We start from the raw sequence: 11,192 nt of genomic DNA on the forward strand, positions 1-11,192 counted from the left end.
TATTGACATACACCCCCACCGCACGTACCTCCTCTCTCAACATGACATGACGGAAACAAGGAGAGGGGTAGGTCTCTGCTGTCTTGTACCCCTTCCCTCTACTTGAAGTAAGAGGAGGGTCTGAGTGGAGTCTGACCTATTGGCACCAACACCCTTAAGAGACGGGGTAGTTTTCGTCTATCTGATACTTACACCTCCACCCCATCCCTCTACATGACGTGGTGGAATAAGGGGAAGGGGGTAAAATTCAGCCATCTTATACTGACACCCCATCCCCTCCCTCTTCATAACTACATGGCGGAAATGAGGGTTGAGACTGAGGTAGGTCTTGGACTGACGCCTCCACCCCACTTTGTCTGCAAGTGTGTCCCTGAGTGTAATGAACACCTAAAAAAAAAGTTTTTTAATTAAAAAAAAGAAAGAAAGAAAGGTCATATTTTGTTAAACTATAAAAAAAAGGGGGGGGGGATTAATAATGATTACATACTTATTCTATTTCATATATCAAAATATTGTTGACAAAAATGATATAGCTTTTTCTTTCTTTTTTGCGGGGAGGAAGGGGGGAAAAGGGGGGCTCTTTATTTCATTTAAATTTTTTTTTACTATAAAAATCACGGCGAAACTTTGAAAATCATTGTTGGTGTAAGATCTGCGATTTTGTGTGTAAAAACTGTACCTTTTGATTATCTAATGACTGTCACATTCTATTAAAATGTACAAAAAAAAAGGAAAACCAAATTAAACTTACATACTTATTTCAATGTTGGCTTAGTAAGGGAAGGGGGTCAATTCTACCTGGGCTAAACGTACCCCTGGGAGTCATTTCAAGCTGGCCTAAAATGACACACCCAAGAGATGGTGTTAAGGGGGAGGGGGGCGCTAAGTGAAAAAAAAAATCTAATCAGGGGTGCCAGTGGGGGAAGGGGGGTAGTTCTGACTACTGTACTTCCATGGGTCATATCAGCTAATCAACATAAACTGGACCAGCTAGAATTGACACCGGGGGAAAACCACTGATTTGTGGTCCAAATATGCTGCTGTACCAGTCAACAGAAAACGGATATCCAAAAAGGAAAACGTAAGCTTAAGGGCACGGATATGTTTATAGGGAGGACGAGTGAGAGACGTGAGGAGGAAGCTGACCCCCCACCTGAAGAAGGCTAGGACTGGCGGCATGCTGCCAAAGTCCTCAGTCATATCCTCATCGACGGGAACTGAGCGGTTCACTGTTGGTGCTGGTCAGACACTGGAAGAACTGAAATCGACCGGCCCTGAAACTTGTCTGTGGTTGGGGAAAGGGAATTACATTGAGGCGACACCGGTTACTAAGTCGAACTTGCCACAGGACCGGAGTGGAGGAGAGACAGATATTGCACGTGCGAGGCATGCAACGGTGTGCCATGGTGATATCGGTGCTCTCCTTGTCATGTGATGGTGTGAGTGCGTGTGTTGGTGTGTCGTATGCAAATATGTGCAACTCAGTTTCGGCCCTTGTCCATCTGCACGTGTCGACTTGAGTCACACGTTGATTTTGTAATAGATCGATTTTTTTTTGTTTTGTTCTGTTACTAAACTGTACACTGAATAATGAATTTGCATCCTTTCTTCGATCTTTTGATTTTTTTATGTTTAGCAGAAACATTTTTGCGAGATTTTCAGTCTCCTATGTTTCATGGCAACACGACATTCTCACGGTAAACATAGCACGGTCAAAATCTCAAGGAATGAAAGAAAAGAAACAACCAACAAACGATATTTGTGTGGATATGTGGTTTCAACATTTTAAACAACTGCTTAAAAGTGAAAATTCCGATAACAATGTCAGGATAACAACAATGATGAAGAACATTTTGAAAAATAATATAATAGCAATGATACTCTTTTTTTTTTTAAGCACGATAATTTGCATCGCCCTATTTCAACAGAACATAGACACTAGAATTCCTAGACACTAGAGATATTAGTTTCTATGAACAGAAGTTCAATTTGTTCTGGGAAAACTAAAGAAATGTAAAGCGGCAGGACCTGACGGGTTTACACTACGTGGTTTGTTAAAAAGAAATATGCTTGCAAGTCTAGTTTAGTCATGGACTTTCTGGTAAAGTTTTTCAATTCTTTATTTGATAAAGGGATCCAATAAACTCTCTGTTTCTTTCATTCTGTCAAGACTAGACTACTGTAACTGGTGCGTGCGTGTGACTAAGCTTGTGTGTCAAGTGTGTATCTCTGTATGTGTTATGGAATCCGAAGATTGGCAGAGGCCTGCCCCATTTGTCTCTTTGTATTCCTTTTTCTTTCAGAGAAAATTCATGAAAACAGAATAAGCTTTTCCTACAGTTGTACCTAAAATTGAAATATTTGTTACTTTTCGCGACTGTTATTTGTTTATTTTATTTTGCAGCAGGACCATAGACACAAATATTAATAATAAGATAATCGTGTCTGTGATCAGACGTCGGACTTTTAAAGGGACACAACTCAATTATAAGTTTCAAAAGGACGGTCACTCCAATGGCTTATATGTTTGCATGCGGGAATAACCAATGTGGATCTGACGTGTAAGCAAACACAAAAGTGGTTTATTCGTTGACGGTTCGCCGTTTGCCGTGTGTTTGCATTGCAAGGTACATGCTGGGTTTTTATTTTAGAGGTGTACGCATGCAGAGTATCTCTTTGAATGCACACCGTTCTTGTCCTTGTAAAGTCTTGTGTCTGAGTCGAAGTCTCTCTCCCCCTCTCTCTCTCTCTTAGTCTCTCTCGATTTATTTTTTTTAAATCACACACTGGTGAAACATAAATAATTAGATATAAACCACATGAATGCTCAGTATTATCATCGGGTAATGTCGCATTTTAACTACCTAAATTTCTGGAGCTGAATTTAGGATGCTAAAGTGGGACGGAATAGACAGTAATGTTGCACTTTAGCCATCTAAATTCCTGAAGCTGAATTGCTCTCTCTCTCTCTCTCTCTCTCTCTCTCTCTCTCTCTCTCTCTCTCTCTCTCTCTCTCTCTCTCTGACTCCCTCTCTCTCTGACTGTCTCTCTGACTCTCTCTCTCTCTCTCTTTCTCTCTCTGTCCTCTCACCACACACACATACACGCACGCACGCACGCACGCACGCACACACACACACACACACACACACACACACACACACACACACACACACACTACACACACACACACACACACAACTCTGGCTCATTCTGTCTTCAAATGCCAGTTATACTGAGAGAGCACACACTTTATAAGTTCTGGGCCTCAAGCTCCTGCTATCAGTGCTGCATACCATGGTTTGTTTTCGCTCTCACGCCGTGTCTCTGCCAGTTTATCTCAGTATCCGTCTCTGTCTATCGTTCGCTTTCATTCTGTCTTACACATCAAATAACATATTCCTTTACTCCTCTTGCTCTTACCCCCTCCTTCCCACACATCTGCCACTTTAAACAAATTTTGCAGCCTATATAGCAAAAACAATTGAAATTATTAGGTAATTTCTAAAGTTTTGTAATAGACTATACAACAAAGAAAAGTTTCTTTCTGTGAGTTTGTTTGCCAGTCTGTCTGCTTTGTATATATCTGTCATTGCCTCAGTTTTGGACTAGTCATTATTTCTCACTGTCACTTTTTTTTTCTTTTTTTTTTCCTTTCCTTTTTTTTTCTCCTCATACTTTGGGAAACTCAGTCATGAAATATTCTTTTCATTTTTATGTTATTTTAAGGATGCACACATAATTGATCGCAAGTCCAGTACAATATATTTGGATTGAAAATGTATGCAAATTATCCATCATGTTGTGAGAAGATTGACTGATTTCTGATTTTGCTACAGTATGTGGAGCAGACAGTATGATATTTACTTTTTACTAGGTTTAGGTCATACTCAGAGTTTCTTGTGCTGGGAAATTTGGCCTGGGATCATGCATGCAGGTTTCTGACCGTAGATGTTGGATACGACAAAGGCAATCTAATACTGAATATCTGTCAGGTAATGATCCCTTTTCTGTGATTTCCAGGTTTCTTTAATTGTTTTCCTAGTTGAGGCATTTTTGGTGCTAGAAATTTGATGTTCACATGTGAGATTCTAGCCACAGAGAATCTTGTCACATGAAAAACTGGAGAAGCCCTGTAGTGTGAGCAATGGAAAAGAAGTTCAGTCAGCAGGTATGACACTTGGCAGATAGATGGAGCTACATAAACTGCTTTAACTCTTTCATTCCTGCAGCATGGTTTTCCACTTTACAGGACTTTTACCCAATATTCCTGGAGCATGGTAAACTGTGCAGTAGAGAATTCTCACTTTCCTTTCTAGGACATGGAAAATCGGTTCTCACGGTGAGTGCTTTGAACTTAACATGAGTCGCATCATCAGCACGCATCATCTATAGATCCTTGACTCGGTCTTAAGTGGGACAGTATAATTTATGAATGGAATGGATGCCAGACACTCTTTTCCCATTCCCTTGGCCTCGGGAAAGTGGCTGCCCCTACATTCTTGCCGATGTGCAGTGTGCACACTAGTATACAGAAAACGAAATGTGTAGAAAAATCAGATTCTGACCAATTTTCAGATGATGAATTTTACAATGCTTTATCAGATAATGATTTTAATCTGTTACAACTTAATGAAGAGGTGAAAGTGCAATTAGCTGCTGCTACAGAAGAAAACATAGCGGATGATGAAAAATTCAAAAAGTGCAAGTGTGAAAATTGTGGTGTATATTTGTGCAGTAACTGGTGTGACTGCTTCAATTCAAAATTTTCTGTTTCGGTAGAAGCAGACAAAGTATTTGAATTGAATTCAACTATAGTTCAAGGTATATCTATAACATTCGTGTCACCTTTGTGTGACATAGTTCATGACGTGATGACTGTGACACGGACCTGTGTATGTATAGAACGTTTCGTTTGTGAATAGTTTATGTTCAGAAACTTTGTAAATACTGTTTTGATTCTGGCTCAGTGACTGCTTGTGTAGTGAAAGGTATATATAATTTGAGACAAACTTGCAATCATTTATGTGTTAAGGACTTCTTCTTCTTCGTTCGTGGGCTGCAACTCCCATGTTCACAAGTACGTACATGAGTAGGGCTTTACATGTATGACCCTTGTTACCCTGCCATGTAGGCAGCCATACTCAGTTTTTTTTGGGGGGTGCATGCTGGGTATATTCTTGTTTCCATAACCCACGAAATGCTGACATGGATTACAAGATCTTTAACATGTGTTTTCGATCTTCTGCTTGCGTTTTCACACGAAGGGGGTTCAGGCACAAGCAGGTCTGCACATAATGTTGACCTGAGAGATCAGAAAAATGTCCACCCTATACCCACCAGGCGCTATTACCAAGATTCGAACCCTGGACTCTCAGATGGAAAGTCCAACACTTTAACCACTCAGCTGTTGCACCCGTCAGATGGTAAGGACAATAGTAGTGACAGTAGTGACACTTTTTCGTGGGTATGATCAGTAGTGTGGCACTGAGATACATGTGAGGCAATGCTCAGTGAGTACCTGCATGATGTGCTGCTGCTTTTCTATCTTTTTCAGTCCTGTCCTCTGCCCGTAACTATTTGTCTGGTCTCACAGTCAGTGTGTGCGTGAGTGTGCATTGACAGAAAAAGAAAGAAATCCACGGTCATATATATACACACACACACACACACACACACACACACACACACACACACACACACAAGCACTTACATACATCACACATATATCACACACACACACATGTGCCCACATGGAAGAAGAGGATTTTGTTATGAGTATTTTTCAATGAGGACAATAGCCCAAATCCCTAGCAACATGTCCTATTGTAATGAAAACACCAAAACACAGTTTAACACACAGCAGTCATGCTACTAGCAGCACATTCAGTGTAGTATGAAGCACAAAACAGTCCGTATGCAGTCTCACACATTCACCAAGTTGCAGTACAGTACAAGACAATGTGATGGAAGACTGGTTTGTACAGTACAGCACAGCAAAAAGCAATAACAGATGAAAGTCCTGCACACCACTGTTCACAGCACAGCACCACATGGTTGGGTGCAGCACGGCACAAACTGCAGTCCAGGACAGTGCAGAATGTCCCATGTTCACAGTGTGTTAAAGCTTTCATGCTCTGCTGTCATGGTGACCCCAGTTCCAATATCCTTCCACTTCTGCAGATGCTTGGATCGTGACAGACGAACCTGGGTGTAAGTGTATATGGGAGGAAGTTAGAGTGTGTGCTGTGGAAGCACTGCCACTGAAATGGTGCAAATGATGGAGCAGCAAAAAAAAAAAGAAAAGAAAAAAAGAAAGAAAGACAGAAAGGAAAAAAAAGTAGTTTAAGCAGCAACCATGAAGAGAATGATTGTCTGAAGTGTGTACAACCCAATGTTTTATAGAAAATCAGTCTCTTCTTTTACTCATCTTGCAGTTTACTTTTTCAGTTTTGTATGCTTGAAAGTGAAGTAGCATGTGCAGGCCGTCTTTTTTTCTACAAAATGGTGGAAGGTGCAACCCATCAGGGAGGTGATGAAACAGTTTTACACTGTCCTCAGTTTCCTTCCCTTTTGAAAAGCTTCATTCTTCAATAAAGATTATTGTATATAATTTGCTAACAAGAACCAAAAGTCTCCAAAAGGACTGTATATGTTTACAATGCCACAAACAATGTTCTGTGGAGTCTCTTGCATCACTACACTGCATGCAGTTATTTGTATCCGGTACTCCCATGGCGTTTAAGACAACATTTAGTTGCAAGAATCCTGTGGACGATTTACATTTGCAGCCATTTTATTTTAACATCTTTAATTTTATGAATTTTGCAAAAGGCAGTGCTCCAACGAACATCAATATTTGATTTATTAGTCCATTTTAAGCAACATTTTTGTGTATCATCATTTTTTGTTAATACATTGTACAATATTTTTGATCCCTTCTGTGCAGTTTGAATAAATGTTAGTGCATTTGGCATATCTGTAAGTCCATCATCATTATTGGTTAGTTTTATTCCTGTTTGTTTAATATATTCCTTTATTGAAGAGACCCATCCATTAAAAGTGACAAAATTAGTCTGACAATTAATGTCAAAAAAAAAAAAACCCAAAAAAATCATTGTATTTAATAAAATCTCCATTACTTTTAAGGAAGTGTTTAATGGCATATTTTCCTTCTCCCATCAGTTTGTCATTCCTGATAATTTTACTGCCAATTTTTGTTTTCATAATAATAATAATAATAATAATGGACATTTGTTGAGCACTTTCCTCCCTTAAAGAGAGCTCAAAGCGCTTTACAATAAACATCAGACACACACACATACACGCGCGCGCGTGCGCAATAACTCACAACAGAAAGAAGAAGAAAAATAATGATTTAGTGCACAATAACATAAAACAGAATACAGGTTGGGAAAGTATTTCTTTTGAGTTTCTAGGTTTCAAAGTATAAAAGGGTATTTTGTATGTTTGAAGTGTATGGGACCAGAATGTATTTGTAATCCTATATCTAGACTCATATGCTGATCCACAATATGCTAAGTTTTCAAGAACTGGGCACACTTTTGTTGCGATGGATTTCCATTTGTGGTGCGTGGCTTCAAATTTTCTTAACCATGATAGCTTAGAGCATGAATATATTTTCTAATGTCCGGTATATTTAAACCTCCTTGTTTCTCAGTTTTAATTGAAGTCTTTCTGTTAATTCTATCTTGCTTCCCATTCCAGACAAACGAAAAACACATTTCCTTAAGTCTTTTAACAAAATCATCAGGTGGGTTAGGTAGCAGAATCCAAAGATGTATTAGTTTAGATAGAACAAGTGATTTCAGAATAGCCACTCTGCCAACTGGTGTAATGCTTAAAAGAGGATGGTTTTATTTGTTTATATTCATTTTCAGTTATACAGGTGAAAAAGTAGAAAGGAGATAACAATGATAATAATTAAAATCAAAAACAAAAAAAGTAATTGTTGTTGATTTATTTATTGAATGATCAAAACACTTTTTATCAAGGAAGAAACTTTTGGGGGGGTTGGGAGGAGGTGGGGGGGTGCAGGCACCCGATCAGAAACAAGGAGTGGTTTTCATCCAATCAGTTTCAGATTCAGTTTCAGTTTCAAGGAAGTGTCAGAGTGTGTGGACTGATCCATATATGCTACACCACATCTGCTGAAAAAAAAAAAAAAAAAAATGATAACCCAAAAAAAATGTAAAGATCGTCCAGTCACTCTGACCCAACTAGTTTAACTCTCTCCATACGAATGGCGAAAGGGACGACGTTAACAGCGTTTCACCCCAAATACCATCATCAAAATATTGCAAGCGGAAGGCTCTTGTACTGAAGAGGTGAATGTTGACAAAGAATACCACAATTCTGACAACGGAAGCTAAAGGTTGGGTCATTCAGACACCCACTGGACATCCGAGGGGTCTGTGTAGAGGAGAAGAGAGGACTGGCCGTACTGAGTGAGTTAACTCAGGGGTTCCCCCATAGCCCAGGTGCTGCCCACAGTGATCATAACAATCATTGATTGGTGAGACTGTCTATAACACTGCTTGTCATAGCTCTCATCACCGCCCACCCACCCCCACTCCCCCACCACACAACCCTTCCCTTCCCCTCCCTAGGCAGCAGATGTGTGACTGCCGTGTGAGGATAGAGCGGAAAAAAGAGTGGTTTTCATCCAATCAGAGAGGGGAAGGTGTGAAGACTGGGGGATGGGGGGGGGGGGAGGAGGAGGTAGGTGTTTATTAGGGCCAATAGAGTGGTGAACAATCTGTGTTGTTGCTGTACAGCAGAGGTGACGGAGAACACCCTGTGCATTGTGTGTATTGATCTTGCATTTCTTGCTGCAGTAAAGTTGTGGAACCTAGAAAAAATGTTTCAGCTGGCTGAATTGTAGGAGGGATGTGTTAGCTTACTGTGAGCTTCTGTTCCTCTCTCATCAGTGCTGTGTTTTTTGTTGTTGGTTTTGTTGTTGTTGTTTTTTGCTGTGTTTATCCATAAACCTTTCCAGGGTAGTGGCCTGTGTCTGTCTCATCAGACAATGGAGTAGAGTCCGGATAATTGTTCATGTGCTGGTGATTTTGTTCGTGTTTACTTTGTCTGGAGTTGAGGAACAGAAAGTAAGTGCAGTCTTTATCTCTTTGTTTTTGTGACATATTATCAAAACAGCAGTGTGTTTATGTGTTTATTTACTGGCTGGTGCTTTGATTTCAGTTTATTTAACATGTATTGTTTGTTTGGTTTTGATTTGTGGAGGGGCTGGGGGGGGGGGGGGGAGTATGTGTGTGAGGGTTATGATGTTTTGAAAATCTATTTGAACATTTTTTTTCTGACAGAACTGAAAATTGTACTTGGAGTGATGACGGAAGTTGAATTATTTTGATTGCCCTGGAATTCATAGAAATTTACCTTTTTTTTTTTTAGTAGTTGGTGGTATTAAATATGGTTCTTGCAGAAAATACATTAATTTCTACATGTATATATATATATGTTACAATGTATATTTTCCATGAATGGCAAGTTTTTCTGTAGCTCCAGCAGAATTCATTGTCAGAGCAGGGGGTTTCAGTATTATGATGGTATTTTAATTACTCAGTTGATTTTGTTTGGGTTGTTTGTATTGTTTTTTGCATTGTCCATTGATTGGTTAATTCACTGATCCAGGTATCAGCAGATTAAAGCATGATTTTTGTTTTGAATTGTTTTTTTGCAATTGTCCATTGATTGGTAAATTTACTCATGTAGGTATCAGCCGATTAAAGTAAGATCTTACTATGCTACACACATGCGGCACTGACAAAGCAACTGTCCAATTAATATCATAATCATGATAAAATATCAGTGTTATTTGACTGGGAAAGCATCTGAACAACCCTGGACAAGTAGGCAAACTACAGAGAGGGCAGATGTGCTGTGATCCACCAGAGCAAACGGTTGGAAAATGCTTTGCTGCTTTGATCCTGTCTCCTTGGTTACTGTTTACTGTGTGTACTGAGACTGTAATCAAATTGTGTGTGTGTATAGTAGTAGTAGTGGTAGTAGACTAGAAGTCTTCAGTATTAGATTTTTTTTACTCTAAATGATATATTAGAATTTAGACCGGGAAGAAAAAAGGGAGGGGAGGGCAAGCAGGGGAAAGGGAAGGGGGGTGTGTCTGTGTCAGTGTGTGTGCTCAGGCGTACTTGTGTGTGTGTGTGTGTGTGTGTGTATGCATGTGTGTGCACATGTTCATTCATGTTTGTATGGAGAAAGAGGTTTCAGAATCAAAAGCAAAATATGAAACTTTTGTGTGTCTGTGTCTGTGTCTGCATGTTCAATTCTGTCGAGTAAGTATGCATATATTGCTCATTGTTAGTATGTATTGTACATCTGTAAGCCACTATCGTGGGCATATGATGTTTGTTTTTGTCTCTGTATAACAATAACCCTATCTGTCTGTGTCTGTGTGTCTCTCTCTCTTTCTGTCTCTCTGTCTCTGCCTGTCCGCCTGTCTGTCTGTCTCTCACTATATATATAATAATATATATGGTACATATATATATATGTATATATATATATATATATATATATATATATATATATATATATATATATATATATATATATATAAACTGTGTGATATAGACTTCCTCAAAATAGTAGCACCACCACCAGCAGTTAGGTTTTTTTGTGTTTATTTTTAAAGAAGCTTTTCTGGATTGTTCCTAACAATCATTCTGATCCTCAATATCTGTACATTTTGTTTCAAAACCTCATGCTGGCAAACTTTGCACCAACCCTGCCTTTGGATTTCGTGTGTGTGTGTGTGTGTGTGTGTGTGTGTGTGTGTGTGTGTGTGTGTGCACAGGATGTATTACGATGACGGGGACTACTTCTTTGAGGACATGGATGAGGGGGACGAGGACGACAGCATGTTTGACTACTTTGGCGAGGACGAGGAAATGTCGCCGGAGATGGCAGAATGGCTGAAAGCTTATGGCCAAGGCTACGACAGCAGCTCGCCGGTGCAGTATGACCGCATCTCGGTGGGGGAGCTGGTGGAGAACTGTGTGGTGCCCACCTCGCTGCAGATGGTGCAGGGTCTCTTCTCTGTGCTGGTCATGTCTCTCATCTTCCGGCTGGTGGCCCAGCTGCGAAGGGCCAGTGAGTTGTGTTCCTTGCCGGCTGTGCTGGTGTTTGTCAGT

At 39.9% G+C, this 11,192-nt stretch overlaps 1 protein-coding gene across 1 annotated transcript in view; it reads left to right on the plus strand.

Annotated features, from left to right (window-relative positions):
- The first annotated feature begins 2,554 nt into the window (after nt 1–2,554).
- The window catches only part of LOC143299842 (protein-serine O-palmitoleoyltransferase porcupine-like), a 29,277-nt gene continuing 20,639 nt past the window's right edge, over nt 2,555–11,192 (plus strand). Inside the window, exons 1-2 of the mRNA XM_076613331.1 lie at nt 2,555–2,627; nt 10,856–11,151. Of these exons, the coding sequence (XP_076469446.1) occupies nt 10,857–11,151 (295 nt within the window). The 5' untranslated portion in view covers nt 2,555–2,627; nt 10,856. The remainder of the gene's footprint in view (nt 2,628–10,855; nt 11,152–11,192) is intronic.

This window comes from Babylonia areolata, chromosome 25, assembly GCF_041734735.1.
Source record: "Babylonia areolata isolate BAREFJ2019XMU chromosome 25, ASM4173473v1, whole genome shotgun sequence".
Taxonomy (NCBI): Eukaryota; Metazoa; Mollusca; class Gastropoda; order Neogastropoda; family Buccinidae; genus Babylonia; species Babylonia areolata.